At 36.5% G+C, this 20,942-nt stretch overlaps 1 protein-coding gene across 1 annotated transcript; it reads right to left on the bottom strand.

Moving 5' to 3' along the window:
- Positions 1–829: 829 nt before the first annotated feature.
- LOC143574742 (serine/threonine-protein kinase TOR-like) lies at positions 830–20,464 on the bottom strand. Its single transcript, XM_077059284.1, has 56 exons — positions 20,241–20,464; positions 19,190–19,528; positions 19,036–19,110; positions 18,764–18,936; positions 18,427–18,525; positions 17,880–18,039; positions 17,640–17,783; positions 17,364–17,533; positions 17,083–17,287; positions 16,826–17,011; positions 15,447–15,599; positions 14,306–14,427; positions 14,120–14,219; positions 13,952–14,050; positions 13,473–13,603; positions 12,887–12,989; positions 12,630–12,812; positions 12,462–12,554; positions 12,329–12,364; positions 11,145–11,243; positions 10,963–11,061; positions 10,698–10,860; positions 10,490–10,614; positions 10,345–10,397; positions 10,102–10,225; positions 9,841–10,017; positions 9,512–9,664; positions 9,291–9,443; positions 8,961–9,032; positions 8,726–8,860; positions 8,577–8,638; positions 8,358–8,455; positions 7,991–8,100; positions 7,683–7,856; positions 7,536–7,601; positions 6,715–6,783; positions 6,509–6,619; positions 6,252–6,392; positions 6,028–6,156; positions 5,673–5,832; positions 5,349–5,563; positions 4,974–5,180; positions 4,775–4,888; positions 4,489–4,692; positions 4,301–4,381; positions 4,155–4,229; positions 3,899–3,965; positions 3,272–3,606; positions 3,062–3,190; positions 2,870–2,953; positions 2,441–2,502; positions 2,284–2,356; positions 2,065–2,199; positions 1,817–1,987; positions 1,482–1,738; positions 830–931 (listed from the first exon to the last, which is right to left on the bottom strand). Exons 1-56 carry the CDS (start codon positions 20,358–20,360, stop codon positions 913–915), a joined length of 7,392 nt encoding a protein of 2,463 aa, XP_076915399.1. The 5' UTR covers positions 20,361–20,464; the 3' UTR covers positions 830–912.
- Between the last annotated feature and the right edge of the window lie 478 nt (positions 20,465–20,942).

Here is a 20,942-nt window from a genome sequence, read left to right as displayed (position 1 = left end):
TTCCTAAACAAGTAATTGGTTTAAACTGCTAGGATAAGTTTGTTTATGTATTGATCCTATTGTTTAGCGATCCTAGTTATAGTATAGCAGGTCTTAGGTTAGATAAATGAATCACGCTAGGGTCAATCATTGTAATCAAGGTTTGAGTCAGTTTCTTGGTTGCAATAAACGTTTGAATGTTAGCCAAATATCGTGCATCTCAATTCTTATCTTGAGTAGACATAACTAGAGAAGGACAAAATTTAAAATTACCACAACTTGCGACGTTTGGAGTGATGAAGCATTAAGTTTCTTAAACGGATACATACAGCCATCTACTTCTACTCATACCCCTAAACTACACCAAGAGATTATATACTCGCATGCCAAATTTTGAACCCTGATCTTCATTTGAATCCTAGCTGTTACCTTGTATTGTAATTTCTTATTAGATTGTTGTGCCACTACGTATTTTACTTTATTTTTCTAATACTATAGACTGTTATTGGTTATACAACTAAGTCATTTGCTTAATTTCTTTTTTTCCAATTTTTCGCTATCAAATTTTAATTTGGACATTTAGTTTTGACAATTATAGTTAAATAGGCGTTTGGTTTTGATGATTTCAATTAAAACGAGCGCTTAACTTTTGGGTTTCACTTTTTTAATGCACGTACAGCCCAACCTGTTGAAGAGAATTCTACAAGACGCCACACATATCTTGACGGGATTGGATATGGCTAATAGCTTAAGTCGTACATTGCTTGGTGTGAATAGTGCCATCAGCTACTAAAACTCTTGTAATAACTACAAAGTCACACAAACTCACAGCCAGAAACAGGGTTTAAATTATATAAACACAAGTATTACATAACTTACAGAAGAGAGCCTAAATATATGCACTAGTGTTTGTATATGTACCTACATTTGATTTTACCAGAATGGACACCACCTGCATACACAAAATCAAAATATCAGTTCCAAAGTGTATCTTTGATTACCATTACTGATATAATATAAACATCGTAATTTTAATATAATACAGACCAATGATTCATAACAAAAAGTGTTATAAAATGCAGTTCGGCGTCTTCTGACAATAGAGATGTATTAATTCCAGACTTATAAACGAACAGAACATTCAGCGAACAGTTCATGAACCGTTCGGCAGAAAGTTTGTTTATTTAATAAACGAATGAACTTAAATGAACATAAGCACATGTCTCGTTCGTTCATTGTAATTCGTTTATTTTCGTTTGCTTACATTCATGTTTGTAATTTTAAATTTATATTTGTTTTTACGTGTATTAATATATCCATTCAATTTTTTTATTACAACGTAGTCTAGTTTTAAACTTTTAATAACTCTTTAGGCCTAACACATTGTTCTTCACGTTATTTTAACTAGTTTTAGCTCAGTTATGTTCGTGAGACGTTCGTGTTCGTTTACAGGCCTATTAATTTCTACAGATGACCAAATACAGGTTATATCGAAAACATACCCAACATAATTTTGGCATAAATTTTCATGGGAAGTGGCCTGTAAAATTAGCTTTTGAACTTGTAGCTTAACTGATAAACCATGCTCCACTTCACGAGTATCGCCAGCTATTAAACTGGTGTTTTCTGTTGCGACGGTGGCTGGTACTGTAGAACACGTTGAAAAATCACGACCTGTAAGTTTATTACTCATTCGTGCCATAACTACCACAGCCCGTTCGTTCAAAACCTCGTTAGCATCACCAAGTTGATGAACAGCCTACACAAAACAATTATTATCATTATTGTTATAACTGTTACAATTATTATAATAAACAGATGGATGAGACACAGAAACCTGTAAAAGTTCGCGTTCACGAGCACCGCGTTGAGGTTGAAGAAGATGATTTGTAGCAGCTTCTTCACCAGTGACAGCTACCTGGGCATTTGTGGTGGCAAGGGTTGACATTTGCGTCACTTCATTGAAGTTGAAAAGACGCCAATTTATAAGGGGATCATGAACGAAGGCCTGAAACCGAATGAAACGATATTGATTTAAATTTAAGTCGTTATAAATATATAATAATAAACCGAGATAGTATTTACCTCCATCATAGCCATTACACTATCTTTATTTGTCCTAAGAACTTGCATCACATTTTCACAAGTTGAACGGAAATTCCCTTCAATCCCGCTAACTTCCATAGCCTTTACAAGCATTCTAGTCAACCGAAAAGGAACCTGCAATAGAATAAAGAGCAAGTTTAATGCTTGAATGGCACATAAATTAAAATAGTTTTAACGAATAATTTTATAGAATTACACCTTTTCAGGGAACTTCTCACGATTCATTGACGCTTCAAAGCAATCTCCAAAATCAATATGCAAGATCTTTCCACTACATAACAACACTCAGATACTCCACAATACTATGATATAATATATTGTAATTGAAGACACACAATCTATGATTATCATGTACCTGAAGCGATGCAGCATAAGATTGCTGGGGTGGCGATCACCTAAACCAAGAAGGTAGCCAACCTGTAGCATGTGTCATTAGTTTCTATGAACAGCTAAACTGAAATACAAAGATACAAACCAAATAAAATTGAATATTACAAACACGTGTCACTAGTTTCTATGAACATAAAAGGTCTCTGTGGTTTGGCAAAAGTAACAGGTATGGGGGCACAAACATGTGACAATTTTACCCTTATTTACACAAATAGTCCTTCGCAACCAAATATGCAATTAGTTAAAAGGGCAAAACTGTCATTTTTTACAATTTAACAGAAATTTTAACAAAAGTTAGTGTTATACCCCAAGCCCGCTATTTTTATCGAGCCATAGGGGCCATTTATGTAATTAACTCAAGGAACAAACATACGATGTCGAGGAGATATCATACCATACTCATGACAGCCAAACTTCTAGTGTAATTAGTCCTTCTGTCAAGCCAGACTTCTGAAGTGCGGCTTTTTAACCAAAGCACCTACATATTAGAAACAATTTTATACATACACGTGTCAACAAGCAGAATGTTTTCTGGCAGCAAAACCAAAGGCCGCATGTAATACATTTTTAGTACATAAACACATACCCTAGCCAAATCGTTTCCTTCTGTACTATCAAGGGCATACTCGAATACCTCCACTTTAGCTACCAGTGGCAAGTGATCGTAATCTGGAGCAAAACTAAGCATATATTTATGCTCTTGATTCAGGGTGATCTACACAAGAATCAGGAATCAACAGGATTATAAAACTTATGATATATAAATCAAGAGATAGGAGAGTGAAGTAAAATAAACCTTGCGGGCATCCCTGTACTCTCGAATGAGTTGGTGCAGGGTGTCACAATTCGGGACCCACCCTATCAACCCACTATTTGGAGATAATGGGATAACCTCGTATCGCTGGATAGAAAGATCTTTTTCCGAAGTTTTTCTAGAATTCTCCAGTAGAGTATTTACTAAACCAAAGAGCTGCATGACTCGTTCATCCTGCCTTAAATCTTCATGACCTTTAAGCAAAAAGGCATAATCTTCCCCGTCACTGCCATGAATTGTCAACTTTCTGGGTCGTTGTTTGGATGTGATGACAACAAGCTGTGGTGCAAATGATGCAATTGTCACCACTGGTGAATCTGAAACAGGTGATGCATGCAAGTATATCAGTACAGGTGTTATCTTGAACCCGTTTGCTTACAATGGGCCTCAAACAACTCAAATATAAAAAAAAGACTGAGCCAACAGATCACGTAGAATGAGCTTTAATTCTAAAATTCAGATTATTATTGTAAAAATAGTATGTTCATAATCAAGACTAAAATACTATATATTAAGTAACCCAAAATTGGGCAGAAAAGTGATTGGGAAGCAACACAACCAAACCTGTGCAAAGACAAGTCAAAATATTATGATATGAGAATACAATACCTGCACGGTAGGTCCCAGGAACAGCAAGCTCTAAATCACGACACTCTACTAATTCTGGAGAAACCGACTGTTTGCAAAAGAAAAATAAAACTTGTGTTAAAACCAAGAACATGAGTTCATACTGTAAACTGCAAACAGGTGCCAAAACTATAAAAAATCCTAAGAGAACCTTTCACAAACATGCGAAATGCATACAATGTTATGTATTGACCTTAAAAGCAAGAAAAAGTAAATTAAATACATGAAGTTTACTTACCTGAAGATCCAATGTAGTAAGAGACTGAAGCTGCTTATCTATCCGTCTAAAGACATGATAGTAGAGATCCCAGGCCTGAAAGAAAAAAAAAATCATTTGATACATAACCATAAATGCAAAGAAATTAGTATACAAATATATCATACCCGAGTGAGCTCAGCGTCTTTCCCAGAATTCTTATATTCCATACAGCAATCATAGGCCTCCAGTAATTCGTGATGATATGCCTAATATCCAATAAAGACACGTATGGCACAAGCAATACAAGAATCTTATTAAATAACTTATCTTTAACACAAAATGAGGATACACAATGTCCAATTTGAGGGCATACCTGAAGAAAGGCTTTCTCTTTTATGGTTATATTGCTCCTCATTGCACCTTCTGCAAGCATTTCATGCAGTGGCTCTAAAACCTTTAACATTCCCTCAATGTTATGTTCACCAAAATACAAGCGACTAGCTTCTTCTAGTGCCTCGTGCCACATTTCATGCCAAAGAATTGCAACCCTAATCAATTCCTCTGATACAAGTTGTGCCTTTATATGAAGAAATCCAGCTGTCAGCTTAAATCAAGAAATCCAAAACAAAATCATGTTAACAGTCTTGTTATAATTTCACCTGATCCACCAACAGACCGCTGTGTTGTCTAACTTTGTCTACCACTTCTTGAGCTGCAGCTTTACGCAAATTGCTAATTGATTTACAAGCCACGAGAAGAGGGTACATAAGGGCCTGTAACACGGTTGATATAGATAAGTCTATCTGACACTGATGCATGCTTACAAAAACAAGAACAGACGGTTACAGACTTGCAGACCTGTGGGTGGCATTGACCTATGCGAACCAGAAGAGATTGTATCAATTCTCTCACAGCATGATTATTTGAATGTATTCGGGCAATAATCTGAGGTAAAACAACCAACCATGTGTTGATATTAACATGTGAAAATCCTCTCTGCAATGCTGTTTGAACCTCAGCAGTAGCTCCATGGTTAAACCACAAAGTCAGGAGTCGAAGAATATCCTGTAAACCAGAATGTATCTCAAAAGCATTAAAAAACATATGAAAAACAGAAATAAGGATATCAAATCCTTACTTCAAGATACACATGAGTAATGTATAGACTTCAGAAATAACTAAAGTAATTCAAAGCCATAGATAACAATTGAAAAAAATAAGGTGGTGACTCACCTGCAAGCTATCATCTACACCCTTAGCATGTGCTGCGCAAGCAATTGAATGAAAATATCCAGTGACTGCTGCTACTACAAATTGTGCAGCAAAATCAGGATGACCTTTGAGTGTGTAATGAGACATGACTGCTGTATTGAAAAGAGCCCAAGTGTGCCACGCTTTTGCCCGTTTTGAAGCATAATGAGTCGCATGCCTGAATGAGCTAAGAATTTCTACAAAATAGACAACAATTAATTATACAGATGGATGTCAGAACTCAGAAAAGATTATAATTACATATTACATCTCGTGTAAAAAATCCTTAAACTTATGACCGGCTACCTTGTATGGGATCATCATCAAGACCAGGGGAAAGAGCCCATTGCCATATTCCAAGTTTTAGATATACACGCGCCATAAGTGATACATTTGGAGCACCAACTATACCAGTCGGTGTAGATGATTGAATACCAGACGAACTTGAAAGCTCTAAGGCAAGATGCTAAAAGAGAATAAGACAAAAATAAGTAAGCTAATAATTAATTTCTTTTAATAAAAGATTCATTCATATACTGAACAAAAGGATCCAAATACAATAGAGAGGTGAGTAAGTGGGCAACAAGCTGCGCCGCGACCCCCTTTTGAATGGCAAAACCGATCCTGCTGAAAACAAAAATATTTGAAATGATTAACCTACCTGCAACCTAGAAAAAGCTTCCTTGCGCTTCTGGTCCTCCCCAAGTGACCATTGGTATTTTAAATATGAAAGTATTACTTGTGGAGGCCCACGATATTGTACAATTTCAGGAATTGTTTCAGGGTCAAACTGTGTAAAAGTAGTGATAAGTAAAATACAAACTTAAAAGAAAAAAAAATACCAAACTTAGCATCTCAATTAACTTAAAACAAACAAAAACAAACCTGTAAAAGTTTGATTAAAGTGGATTTGGCTTGACTAATCCTACCACTTTTCCGACAAAGCGAAGCAAATTTCAGCCATGTTTCACTGTCTTCTGTAGGAGGTAATACAAGTGACCTAACTGCCAAAAGAGCTTGCCAAACCTATAAATCAAAATTTTAATAGCTTTTAACAAATCCGCAGAGTATCCACTTTGAATGTATGTGGTATAATCAGATACGTATTATGTAATGCATGTCCCAATACTTTGACTGCATACCTCAACATTTCGTTTTGTGCCTTTAATTCGTTCGTTCCACATGTTACGAATGAGTGCTCTTCGTCCCTCAGCAACAGAATTTCCAACTGGAAGAGTACAGTAATCGATGACCTGTCACAGATCAAAGTAACAAGAAAATCATACTCAGAAAAAGAAAATTCAGTTAAACTGCAGAACAGAGTGCTAAAAATGATCAAATAGCATACCTCCTCTAACTCTGACAACTGTTGAACACGAACCATATTACTGTATGCTCGCTCATAGCTTTCAAGGACCTGCATTAAAACAAACAAGCAGAAATCTAAATATCACTCTACAGAGTTTTTAACGTGATCCAGAGAAATGTTTGTTGTCCAAAACCCAAACGGACCTTAATTTTAGGTGTTTCATTCAAATGATTGTGTTTGATATTTGGGTTTTAATTACAAATAGACAAAATGATCTTAAATTAGTTTCAATTTCAGTTCAAAGCAAATGGGTTTGGATTTTGTTTTCATTCAGTTCAGAGCAAATTGTCAATGATTGTCTTCATGTGTAACTTGTCCCCTTTAAACATAAAGATCAATTCTTAAGACTAAGAGGATGAAGAAACAAGAGTGAGGAGGATTTTGACCCATGTTTTCCAACTATAGTAATCTTACAACTATTTTATTATAATTAACTCAACCATAAATAACCTAACCATGACTTGGTATTTTTAACTAAAAAGAAACTTAACCTACTATGACTCAAATACTAATTAAACAAATAGTCAAACAAGTCTAGACAATCTAGGCGACCAATGTGAAGAAATTAGGGTTTAGGGAATCTTTTTGATTTGTTAAAAACTGAAATGACCAAAATGGCCATCAAACTAACTGACCAAACTAGTATCGTTAAACCAAGAGGTCATTTTTGAAAGCAACGGGTGTGTCAACCCATAAAAAGATCAAGTCCAAAAGTTGACCATACCACAGAGACAAAAACGCAATTGACACTTAAATATTCTTGCCGGAAGAAAACTTATACTCATAAAAGATAAACTAACCAATGCAGCAAGCTCAGTTGCCAAGCATTTCCTTGCTCTTTCAACATATTCGCGAGCTTCATCATACTGTAAAAAATTAAGGAAAGAAGTTGGAAATTATCCACGCAAACAGTTAAAAACTGGAAAAATCCATATTCCAAACAGTACCTTTCCCCTACGAACTAATAAAACAGCCCTGAAGAACGTGCCATTGCTGCCACCATCACCTGTAGCAGCAGTATTCCCTAACACTCTGAGTTTAGTTTCATCACCATCGTCCAGTTTAGATACATATTCTGCCATCTGATCCCACTCGCCCATATTCCATGCAGCATTAGCAGCCTGATGCATAAAGAATATTAATAATAATAATAATAGTAATAATAATAATAATAATAATAATAATAATAATAATAATAAAGACTGATACAAATGCAACCACATATGGTTAAGAGTCATATATGTTATCAACAGACCATTGGTGCCATTTCTAAGCGAGCAGCTGGCTCAGCAGATGTCCAATAATCCCTACACATGTTGTTAAGCTCTTCCCATCGAGCCAATGCAGCAAGACTCCTCATCCGTCCTAATCACAGGTAAATAAATATTACATAATATACATAACTCTCTGTATAATACAAAGATGTGTTACGGTTGAGAAACACATATATAGCTTCATATTCAAATAAGAACCCTCGTATTTTGCACTGCTAAACTGTAAATTAAGATGCCAGTAGAAGGATATTGGTGAATACATGGTTCTTAATCTAAAACATGACAGTTGACAAGCACATAGCCAAATAAATTCTGAAAAGCTGTAACATCTTATAACTTAAATAATACCTAGTGTAGCATCCAAAATCAGATGTTGACTTGTTGCCTGAGCAGCTTTTGCAGTGTATGCCTTAAGGGCATCATCCCACCGCTGCAATTTTTCATACCTTGTATTTGCAAGAAAACATCGTAATAGTACTGATAAGTAACTCCAGGACCAAGATATTAGTAATAGAAGAAATATGAAAATGAAAGATATTTTGGATGATAGGATCTTAGATATAATACCATGATTCTTTCAGTTGCACATCCAAACGTTGTTGAGCATAGGTCAATATTCCAACTGCAGCCTAAAATAAATATTTATATGTCAATACTCTACTATTCATATGAAAGACCAGAGAAGGGGAACTATAGATAATATTATATCTATGCACCTCATGCTGATGTAACTGATTGTTTATATGAATGAGTGCTTCGACTACAGCAACAGGATTTGCATCCATCTTCTTGGTAAGGGCACCTTCAAATTCCATCTCTTTGTAATGCAAAGCCTTAGCAAATGCTCGACACTGCATCAGAATAAGCATATAAACACAATAACGCTATGAAAAAATGAAATGTAGTGTATGCATCAGAAGTTTATATATACAACTTTGTAAGCCATCACACCTTTTCAGCAAGAGCACCAAGGAGACGAATATCAATAGGTAGCGGTTTCTCATCATGTTCCATGAACTCGGCCTGTAACATAAGTGTTGCAGTTTGATATTAAGAATCAACAGAAGCACACAGATTACAAAAAAACGCTTAAAAGGTTTTCTTTGTTATCTTTCTTCACGTAAATATACAACTTATGTATACACCAATTTCTTGGTCTAATCACTAATGTGACAAAATGCATTAAGTCTAAGATCTAGATCCAGCAACTTCATATTAAAGAAAGTACTAATAAATTGCTACTTTGAAAAAAGATCAACATAGAAGGTAAGAAGGTCATACCAAGTTTAGTAATGTTGCAAGAATTTCAGGGGGTATATTAGGAGAAGAAAATGCCATCTCCAAACTGCGAACAAGGGCTTTTTGGCTAGACTCATGGAGTTGTGACCAGCAGCTAACAAATCCTGCTGCAAACAGCTCTCGTCCAACAAAAGGCTGCAGATAAATTTGGTTAAAATTTGAAACTCAAAAATACTATTTACAAAAAATAAAATTACCAATACCTGTAACTGTGCAAGCCTAGCACACGTTCGTAGAGCCGGGGAAGGTGATTCCTTCAACAGTTCAATGCTGAAATGTCTCATCCATTCTGCCCAATCTTCTTTTGTGCTGCGCTGAGAAGCTTCTCCAGCAGCACGTAATCGACCATCATTAACCTGTGGGACCCAATGATTAGAAATCAAGATATTGAAGAACAATGACGAGTCACATGCTAATGACTTCAATTACTTTGAAGTATAACGAGCCACCTCATGCATGGTATTGAAGTATAAACAAGCTGATTTAACTGTCCCACTGGATAGGGAATTGAAGAGATCAGATTACCAAATACCTTATGAAATTTGAGTTGTTTGTGCACATCTTCATAAGGATCATTATCCATATCACTTAAAGGATCACTAATAACCTCAACAGGAGGCTGCCGGATTGACTTTTGAGCTGCTACACTGCCCAGGGCTAAAGGTCCATGCCTTTGCAACCTCCCCTCAATTTCTTCAAATTCCTTGTGCTGACAGCAAAAATATAACATTTATCTACAAATCAGCACATGATTTTCACAAGTTAAGAATTAACAAAACATTAGAAAAGAGACCCGCAGCCGATGCTTCAGAAAAAGTTTGTGAATCGATGGGATGAAGATAGTGAAGTCCTCGCCAAGAGCATGTGCCAAACAACAAAGTGCATCAACAGCATCCTTCCTAAGCTCATCATTTTTTCTGCATACATGAAGATAATGATGTAAAAAAAACTATTTATCAAAATGCTTTATCGAATAAATACTCGTGCAAACGCAATATGACACAAAGTCATATACAACAAGGGGAAAGCAACATACCCATCCAATACAAGCTTAAGGTGATGCACAAGTGCTGATATGTGACCCGTAACCTAGTAAAACCAATAGATATCATGGCATTTAATTAAAAGTTTAAATATAAATATATTACAATAATTCTTTTAAGGCCGAAGAAATTATTAACCTGGACACGTGGAATCAATCTTATCAAAGTCTTAATAGCAGAACGCCTTATGTCAACAGAAGCATCCACTTTAAATAAACGTATGAGTGCAGGAAGAAGCAGATGCATATGTTCATCCAATGTTCCTGTACAGTAAAATTGCATTACAGATTTTGGCATGTTCGCCTTTATTTATATTTAATTTTGTTGTTTCCACAATCACACTAACCACCAAACACTTCCAATGTGCGAAGAATATCCCGAACATATGTATAATCATTACACCTTTCAGCATCACTCAGAACTTGAATACAGCCTGGGAGAATGACAGGAAGATATCTCCTGAATTCATCATTGAGAGCCAGACAAAGCTGTTCAACTAGGTGCAGGATCTGATGAAGAAATCATAATAGTAGATATGCATAAACAATTAAATTACTTTCCACCGACATAAACGCCTTATACTTGAATATCAATACTAAAGCAAACTTTACCGGTGGTCCGTGAACAGGGCGTTTAGATGCGGGCAGGCTGAATGATGACCATAACTCTGATATTAAAGAGAGCAGTTCTGGTAGATATTTTCGAATGTGCTACACAAGCAACCGAGAACAGTGAATGATCTGACACCTAAAAGCATTAACTTTAAATTTTACAGCATGAAGCAATATTCTACCTGGCGCACGATTGAAACAAGTGTTCCAAGCTTCCAAGTTATGAACTCCTTCAGACTATCGTCACATGTGCGGATTGTGTGAAAGAAGTCAGGTAAAACCTAGATATTAGAGTAAGATATATCAGATAAGTTTCACAAAGTTCTTACGAAATCACTGAATGTATACAAAATTATCTACATCAGTGAAACCAAAAATTATCGAAGCTCTGATACCAAGTTAAACTTCGTAATTGTATTGTATATTTATCATAATATGATGAATGCGTAGGGTGTATATATAGAATACATACTTAAGCTATGCCGTTATCTGTCTAATACCAAACAAACACTGACTTGTCGTATCTATAATATTAAGAGTCGACAAATTGACACAATTAATATTCATACTTGTGCAGCGCCTTGAAACCTTTTATATCAGCATAAACAAGAACATGTCTCATTGCATTTCCCTTTCTCCTATTTTACTAGCCCGTCATGGGGTGAAAGATGTATGAAATGGTTGTCCCAATGATGTCTAGATAGTTAACTAGTCAAAGTTTGGAGGAGTCAAATTTTAATTTCAGGGCAATATGAACTCTATTAGTTCCACTTCTAAAAGGCAGTGTGTTTTTTAAAGGTAACAATCATTACTACAAGATAATAGATCCCCACCAATCTCCATCTATCTTGGACTGTATCAATCTCCATCTTAAATTTAATAGTTAAAACCTTACAAACTTTGAAAAATAAAACAAAATAAGAAAAGGTACACACAAAACCAGTTTCAGAAAAATGTTGCATATATCACACGAACAATTTATTGCAGTCTTGCCACTCTTATTTAACTTCCAACACGAACATATAACCATCCAAGTCTCAGCAGCATCCACAAGAAAACCCAAAGCACAATTCAAGTGCAACTAAATTGAAACCTTAATAACGCTCCTAAGTCCTAAATTAATATATTCAAGCTATGAAAATAGTTACATGGCAAAATAGACAATTGAACTTCATAGAACTACCAAAAGAACAGAAAACATTGTAGACATAAAACAAATTGCAGATAAAATTCATGCCCTTGTTGATCACCAATGGTGACAGAACAATGAATTGTGCTCATATGAAGCTATGTTTCTCTTGGCTCACATGCTGAACAAAACCAAGATTAGAGCAATGTTTAGAAAATATATGCTAAATGGACTAACCTTTGGCAAGTATGGCACGCAACCAAGACCCATTGACTGATCTTGCACGAATAATTGGAAAAAAGATACTAGAGATCAATGAAGCCGCAAAACGAATTCACAAATAATGTATAGCATTTTATAAGAAAAAAACCTTGAAGATAAACATGAGAGACCCAACTACTTTTTGATGATAACTAGAAAGCGATGGGTCCCTAAGTATCCGAACAAGGGAATTGATGGCAACCTGCAAGTAATAAACGAGAATGGAAAACAGGGATGACGGACGCTTATGTATTTGTTTTTGCTATTTAAAACTTACAGTGGAGAAATAATCTTCTGATGTCGCAAATGACGGCCAAAGATCCATTGGCAACTCATCACTGGACTGAATGTGTGGGACCGCTTCACTGGTCGTGCGAGTACCATCACCAAGAGGTCCTGGCAAGCTTTGTTGATTGCGTTTATGAACATGAGGATCTAAAGCACCCATTATGCCAAGAACCTATTCATCATTTTGGGAAAGTTTTAGCAAAGCCTCATTACCCAGGAAGGCAAAGAAAGCACTTAATAACATACCTTTAGAACTTCCTGACGTGTTGACCATGCCAGCTCACCATTCAACAATTTTAAGAGTAAGCCAAGCAATTGTGGATATTCATTATATGGAGTAATGACATAACTATGGACAAAAACCAACTCTTGTAAGACATACATATTAATAAAAAACTATGAAGTCACATTAAGTCAAATGATTCATACTATTCACATGACAATAACATCACGAGCATATCTTGATACAAAGCAATATATACATCATTCCTAAATTAAGGTGGAGTTGGTTTGTAGTAAGGAATCACTATGGTTAGTTTAATAACAGGTGAAACAGGAACAGGTATGCATTTGTTAAACCAAACCCTTCAATATGAAGGATTCAGAATTTTATGGGTATCAAGTAATCAAACCCATACCCTCAAACCAAGCATACCTTGATACATTGTTAGCCTTTTCCAAAAGCCAACAATATCACCTAAGATAACACCCTCAAACCAAGCGTGAGGTTTGGAAAATGTCATCCCAAAATGACAGTGTGCAATGCACATTACATGCAGCACAAAATGTAATGTCACTTTCAATTTTGTTCGAGTTGAAGCAGTCAACATACCCTGTGCTCTGTACAACCTGACCAAGAGTTGCAACAGCAACCTCACGTTTAGTAGCGGCAGCTCCATCCAATAAAGCTTCAACAATTCTTGGCATGAGTTCAGGAATATATTCTCGCATTGCAAAACCACCCTGAACATACAAGTGAGGATATACACAGTACAGTGTAAGGATAGGTTATGCTCAAAGAGGCTACACTACCATGTTAAGACACCAAAAGCTCAAGAACAAACAATACAAAGCTCAAAAGCACCAAGTAACTATTAATGCAAGAAAAAACCACAGACACATGAGTGAAAGAATACTTGTTCATAAAAAGGAAGCAATTACTTCATCAGGAAAAATTAAAATTGTCACTAGTATGAAATTACCAAAGGTGGCCAAGTTGTAACAGAAAAAGATAATGTATTCTCAACATCAAATAGCATGTACCAAATAAAAATAACAAGAACAAGAAAGAATCCAACACAAGTGACTTACCACTCTAGCAAGATCCCCCACAGTCACAAGAACCCCACTGATTATGCCATTGTTGGCATTCACTCCTGCTGTTCCTTCACATAGTTTAGCCAAAAGCGCCTGCAAGAAACTTATTTGAGCTATACAAGAAAATGATAAGAAAATATATAATGTGCAAGCTTATTAAACCTTATGTATTGGAGAAATATATGGAAGTATAAGTCGTTCACAACTGCGGATAAGGCAACCCAACAATTTTGCACTCTCTTCTCGGCATTTGTTATCAGCACTGTTAAATGAAGAGCGAAAAATAAAGTTGTCAAATAAGACCTCATATCAAACATTTATAAAATAGTAGTAAAACGTTTGGCTTACCTTTGCCCAAGATAAGTTAATAACTGAATAAGGTGGCGGCGAAGTGCTGGAAAAACATATGCAGGATTCTTTTCTGATAATCTACCAGCCACAGAGATCGCATACTCCCGAACTTGAAAATCCTGGTAGATATACAGCCGAATGAATGGCATTCTAATTCTAAACTATTTCAACGAATAACTCGTTAAGCTCTATAAATCAATATTGCTCAATCTAACACAATTCAGACTCTGTCAAAACTACTAGAAGCCAGATATAGAGAATAACAAGCATATAAAAAAACACAGTAATAAATGCTAGAATGTTCCAGAAAACCTATGCATGTTATTGCAACTGGAGTCTGCTTCTAAACACAATCAGTAACCTCCAGACTAATACTCATTCCAAAAAGATAACTATATACTTGAATAACATATGTATATACTTAAAATCCAGCCTGAACTCCTCAGATGCGTTAAGAGAATTAACATTTTACATTAACTTCATACCATACTGATGTTTATCAGGTTCAAGGAATGACAACTAACTTCTAAGATTTTCGGTGTAAGTGTTATCAAGTCATTTAATCCAGACCATGCAATTAAGTGGTTGATTTTCTCACGCAGTACGCATAGAATCACGCTATCACGGTCCTTTGCCCTAAGTGAACACAAAAGAAAATCACTACTACACTAGCCACCTATTGGCAGTGATATGTCCTATACAACTCTCTGCTATAAGAAATAGTTAAATACGGTATGATCACAAACACAGCACATGTTATTCCAAAGCATCACAAAACTGGAAAGCTGTAGGATTAAGAACAACGTCGTTCATTTCATTATAAGATAATTTCATTCATGATTAGCATTAGCCAAACAAAACAAGTCTTTCATGTAGTTACATTGCACCATACACAATTACGCATTTGTACAATACATCTGTGCTATTTATGATCAATGGGTGTAGAGCCTATATTATTTTTCTCTCCCGAACTCAATGATGATTTAGAGCAGACATTTGTGCACACATAACTGTGTATGGTATAGTGTTATGACAAACCAAACCCCCCCCCCCCCCCGGTCTACCCCAACCCAAGAATGCGAGCACATTCATTGTCTTGGAAGGGTTTTTTATGTCAAATGAATAATTTGCAGTGTACCTCATCATTGAGAGCAGCAAAAATAGCAGTCAAGCTATCAGCTTGGGCTAAAAAATCATCAAACCCTTCATTACCATGCAGGGAAGAGAAGATTGAGTTCCGCACTGAAACATCAGCATCTGCTACAGCTGCAATAAGCAGCTTCTCCACAATCTGCAATGACAACATTAATCAATAATCTGATGTACCATCGTATAAAACTTACAAACTGAGCACAATAATAAAGCCACCATCACATATAGAAATATCATGTCAACGAGCAAGCCTTTAATGGTCTTGCACATAAACAGTTATACCCTAATCACACTAATCATAGCCAAACAAAACTGCAACCATCCAAGCAAACGAGCACATAAAGTCCCTCTCCCACCAACGCATAACTCACATGATACCATAAAACACCAATATAGCATCACGGTCATGCCCAGATTTCTTAGTCAAAAAGTTGACCTTAAATAGTTTGGCTAGAGATTTTGAGGGAAGAGGCAGCACAAAACCATGCTTCAAATCATCAATTCAAGAATGAAAAGGAATAGAAACCCAGCCACCTGATTACACAAGTAAATGGCAAAACAGAAGGTAAACTACCACCTAAGTCTTAAGGCAAACAGACAAGCCATAATCACACAAAATAAACTACCACCAAAATCTTATATAATAGACTGGAGTAGAGCAGTTATAACAGTTGAACTAAGTAACCTAATGTGAACCTGTAGCTTTATGAACCATTTCCAACATATATATATATAGTGTTTGGATCAAATGCAAATTACTTTTATCGTGAGAAGTGTACAAATAACTAGAGTAATTATGTTAGCAATAGGGTAATTATTATCACTACTTTCAAACTAAAGTAGTTATTATTACACTATTTTATTTTTTATAACATAATTACTCTAGTTCAAAACTGTAATTACTCTAGTTATTTGCATGTTTAGTAGGTTAATTTTATTTGTACCAGATTTCACCCTATATATATATATATATAGAGAGAGAGAGAGAGAGATGTGTGCCGCCATAAAAGAGTGAGGAAGTATCTGAGTCCCAAGTTAGATTTAAACATTTAGAAGCTAGCTGTTGGTCTGTTGTCGCATAATGGTGTTTTCATATAACTCATAAACCGTCAATCCTCTAAACACTACATATTCAATGTCCCCATTTAGTAGAAGTATTAGTAGTAATAAAAAATGAGTTCACACTTCACATTCTTGAGAATATATATTTACAAATTAACATCACCATGTTCTCATGTTCATTTGACACGAAAGACTTATTTCTTAATCAAGCAACACCAATTTAGAGCAGCACATGTGGTGTGAATGACCAAATAAAGATTTTTAAAAGCAGTTTATGGTAAATGAAAACATAGATTATCAAACCTCTTCAATAAGACGTCTACGTTTGCCCCCAGCTCGACTGGACCTGCTAAGACTGAATTGTGCAATGGAGAAAGAATTTACAACTAATTTGCAGCAGCAAAGGGCAGCGTCCTTGCGTGTGGCTCCATCATCATCTTCCAAATAAACTACAACTGATTCTCTAGCAAACTCAAGAAGATCATGGCCCTAGATGCACAAAAGTGAAACAATAGATAGCATGATTCATGTTTTGCTTAGATTAAGCAGTTAAATGTTACCTTAAAATTGAATCGTGCTAGTGTTTGTAATGCAAGCTGCTCCAGAACCGAACCACTAAGTTCTGGCACCTGTTGCGTGTTGTTAGCCGGATTTACTCGACCAGGAGTTCCGGATGTCCTTATTTGGGCATTGTGAGGCTTTGAAAGAACTGTTGAAATACTTTCAAGCAACTGATCTTGGATAGTAGGCAGTAATGAAGGAATGCTGAGGCAACCGCCATTGTTATTAGTCAAAACCCTTCATAAAATGCAAAGCCAGAGTTTCTTTGAAACTAGCATACCTGACGGTTATCTGTTCAAGTGATTCTACTAGTACTGCAGAAAGACCAGCTGAAAACATGGCATCCAAAAGGGAACAGACATGAGTTTCCATGGTGGGACCCATTGCTTTTGCAATATTTCCAACACAAGCCAAAGCCTCAAGTGAGGGTCTGCCTCTACGAGGAGCAATCTGAAAATTTAACAGGTACACATAAGTTACATTGGTTTCAACAAAATGAATGCTTTAAAGTGGTAAAGTTTACACGAAGCAATCAAAATTAACTCAAATAACATACTGCTTCACGTAAGTGAGATGTTATTGTCGGCAAGTAGTGGACTAGTTCACCATCCAAAGCACCAGCCATCTCCCCAAGAGCTATAAATCCACTGGCACGTTCAGTTGGTATCTTGAGAACCGCAAGGATATGATTCATGCATATCTGTTTACGAGCAAACCCCTCTTCCAGGTTTAGACGTTATCGGCATTTAATAAAAGAAATTTAATAACAGTGATTTGAGGGAAGAAATTGACTAACTGTAAGATAGTTTGTCACAAATCGATCACGCAGAAAATGTGCAATCCGGGGAAGCAAAGAAGTTATACTGAGACGTACAAGAGGGTTCTTATGCTCCAGATATCTAAGAACAATTTCTGCAACCTCTCTGTACCTTGACATCATGAATTCACCTGTATTTCTGTCCAATGAAAAAGTCAAGATTTGTTAAAAAAACAAGGTGTCATGGACTTTTTCTAGGTGGCCAAAAGATGAATATACAAGACATCATCCTCAAAAATTATACAAACATCATCCCCTCGAAAATTATACAAACATCATCCCTCCATATTCTAAAAGATCTAGTAGAGCTAAAAACCAGAGAGTAAAGTTACAAAAGAAATACAAGACAACAATCAAATTCCAGAAGATGGACTTTTTCTAGGTGGCCAAAAGATGAATATAACAACATACAAGAAGCTTTACAAACTTGATAACAGAAAGCTTACAAACAAATGAAATCAAAGAACATATACCAGTATACATGTGTATAGTTAACATAATAAATTTTCACTACATATCCACCAACCTCAAGAGTTCCCCAACTGCAAGTAGAGAGCCATGAATGCTGTGAACAGAAGCATTTTTCCCTAGACCATCTTGTGTGGCCTCAAACATACGGTAATACCTGTCAAAATCAATACTACTTATAAATAAACTGTGGGCTCAACACTTCAGCATCAAACTTTAGTAGGGGCATAATGGTCATTTGATCAATAGGAACAAAACCGCAATAAAAACAAAAAAGGAAGGAAAGACAGGACCAACATACGATGTCCAAAACTAAAAGTGCACAAATAATTATGCATGGGAGAGATGAGAGAATGTAGCTAAAGAACAAGTAACGACTTTGTATATGCACTAACCATTGCACACGCCAACGTGTCTCTCGTTTTTCAATTACACGAAGGCAGGCGCGCAATGCCTCAACAGCCCGCTCCCGAACTGCTAATGTCGGATCCCTCAATGCCACCCAAATGGCATCCACAAATTCAGGCACATGGACATTGAAAACTGTGGAAGCATTCTCAGCCATTTCCTGAAGTCAGAAGACAAGGCAATGAAGTTGCATGAAAAAAGATGTAAATAAGTAGCATATAAAAACTAAAATACTGTGAAAACCTCAGCAAACATTTACCTTTAAGATTAGAACAGCAGCAAAGCGACGATACTCAACTCTCTCGCCACCAAGCCATTGAAGTGCATTTTTCACCTGTGATGGTATAAGTACTAAAAGTTATTGAGGCCACAGTAAAACACCAATAATATAAAAAGGATGAAACCATACACACCTGGCATTCCACCTCATCTGCTGTCATGGCCCCGCCAGATCTGGCTAGATGACCAAGAACTTTACTAGCGAGGATCAAAATCTCAGGGTCACGCTTCGTATCAAATACAATACGCATGTAATTAGAAAACTTTGAAACCTTGGTGCCACTCGCTCCAAGTTTCAAGTCTATCAGTTCATCCATAGCCCTTAGAGCACCTAAGTTGTCAGCAACATCATTGCTCTCTAGAAGACTAGTAATTCTATCATATAACTGATCCATGTAACGAGAAAAAGCTTCTCCATTAAGAGCACGTGTCTCTTCTTCAACTTGTTTTCTTAATGCCAAAGCAGAACCATCCTGTCATAATTCCATTCAGAAAAGGTATTCACAAGTTAGATGAACTAATCACTACATACAAACAACTTACACTGCATAAGAAACTCGAATACATAACTAAACAAAAAATGCATTCAATAGTATCTATATTGTATACACACACCCAAACACACATACATCTGCCTTAATTCAAACCATAACTATCACATCCTGAGCTACCTTAAGGCCTAGCCTTCTAAGTTTTACCTACTAGATAATAGAGGTGGGGAAAAAACCGGTTATCTAAACCTGCCCGAAAATCGAACCGAAACTGAACTGGTTTGAAACCAATTATGTAAAAAACGGCTTCGAATCGATTGAAACCATAGGTTCGGAACTGGTTTGTAATCCTCTCTACTGAAACCGGTTAACCGAACCGAAACTGGCTAAAACCGGCCAAAAACCGATCGTAACCCGAACCAGTTTAGGGTTTGAAAACAGTTTGTGCACCTCTAGTAGATTAAGCTCAACACTAGCACATGGAGACTTCACTTCACTTAATAACAAAGTGCACATTGCACTGACTACACTAAATGCACAAAAACCTAAATGTAGCCAATTATTATCCAAACCTAGGTTTCAAATCATAACAATGTAGCTCCAAACTCCTGATAATGTAACGCTTTTTACTCAGATTCACAGTTTAACTAGGGCACATAATTGAATCCAGCAGCAAACTGATTAACGAACGAACCTTGGGATTGCCTCTAGTACAGAGATCGGCGAGGACTCTATTAAGAGCCTCGATGTTTCCGGCAGCCGGTGCGGTGGTGGCCGGAGCTCCGAAGCGGAAGGATTGAGGCGGAGCCGCCATGTGTTGTTCTTCTTCAGTAATAGCAACAACAGTAGTGCCCCAAAACCCTAACCCCAACCTTGCGAAGAAGGGGGAAGAATCTAGGGTGGGCAAGCAGTTGCCCACCTTGATTGATTGATTGATGGAATTAATTTATTAATTACAACTACAGCAATTTGAAGAGTGATGATTGAAGCTGATCGATGACGTCAGCAGTACCAAATGGATGCTAGTAGCAGTAGTAACTGGTAATAGAAAGATGTGATGCGACGATATGTGTATAAACAGACAGCTGATTTATTTATGTGTTTATATGGGTGGCCCACGTCTACAGGGTTTTAACCGCTTGTATAAGGAACCACAACTCGGCTCTTTAAACTCCACGCTATGGGCCGCGGAGGGCACGGAAGAGGGTGGCGTCTTTAGAATGACCGGCGCGGAAGAGGGAAAAGGTGGGCCCTTTCTCGCTCCATCTCTCACACACACATAAATATATATGTGTGTGTGTATATATATATATTAGGGCGTCTAAGGGGAGCTCGACTCGTTTACTATTTATCAATTATTTTTTATATAATTATAATTATTTTTATATGTTTTTTT

This window comes from Bidens hawaiensis, unplaced genomic scaffold (genome assembly GCF_021521415.1).
Source record: "Bidens hawaiensis isolate Kalapana, Puna unplaced genomic scaffold, B.hawaiensis_p1.1 tig00027096_1, whole genome shotgun sequence".
Classification (NCBI taxonomy): domain Eukaryota; kingdom Viridiplantae; phylum Streptophyta; class Magnoliopsida; order Asterales; family Asteraceae; genus Bidens; species Bidens hawaiensis.
Note: the sequence above shows the minus strand (reverse complement) of the source record. Positions and strands in the feature narration are given on the sequence as shown.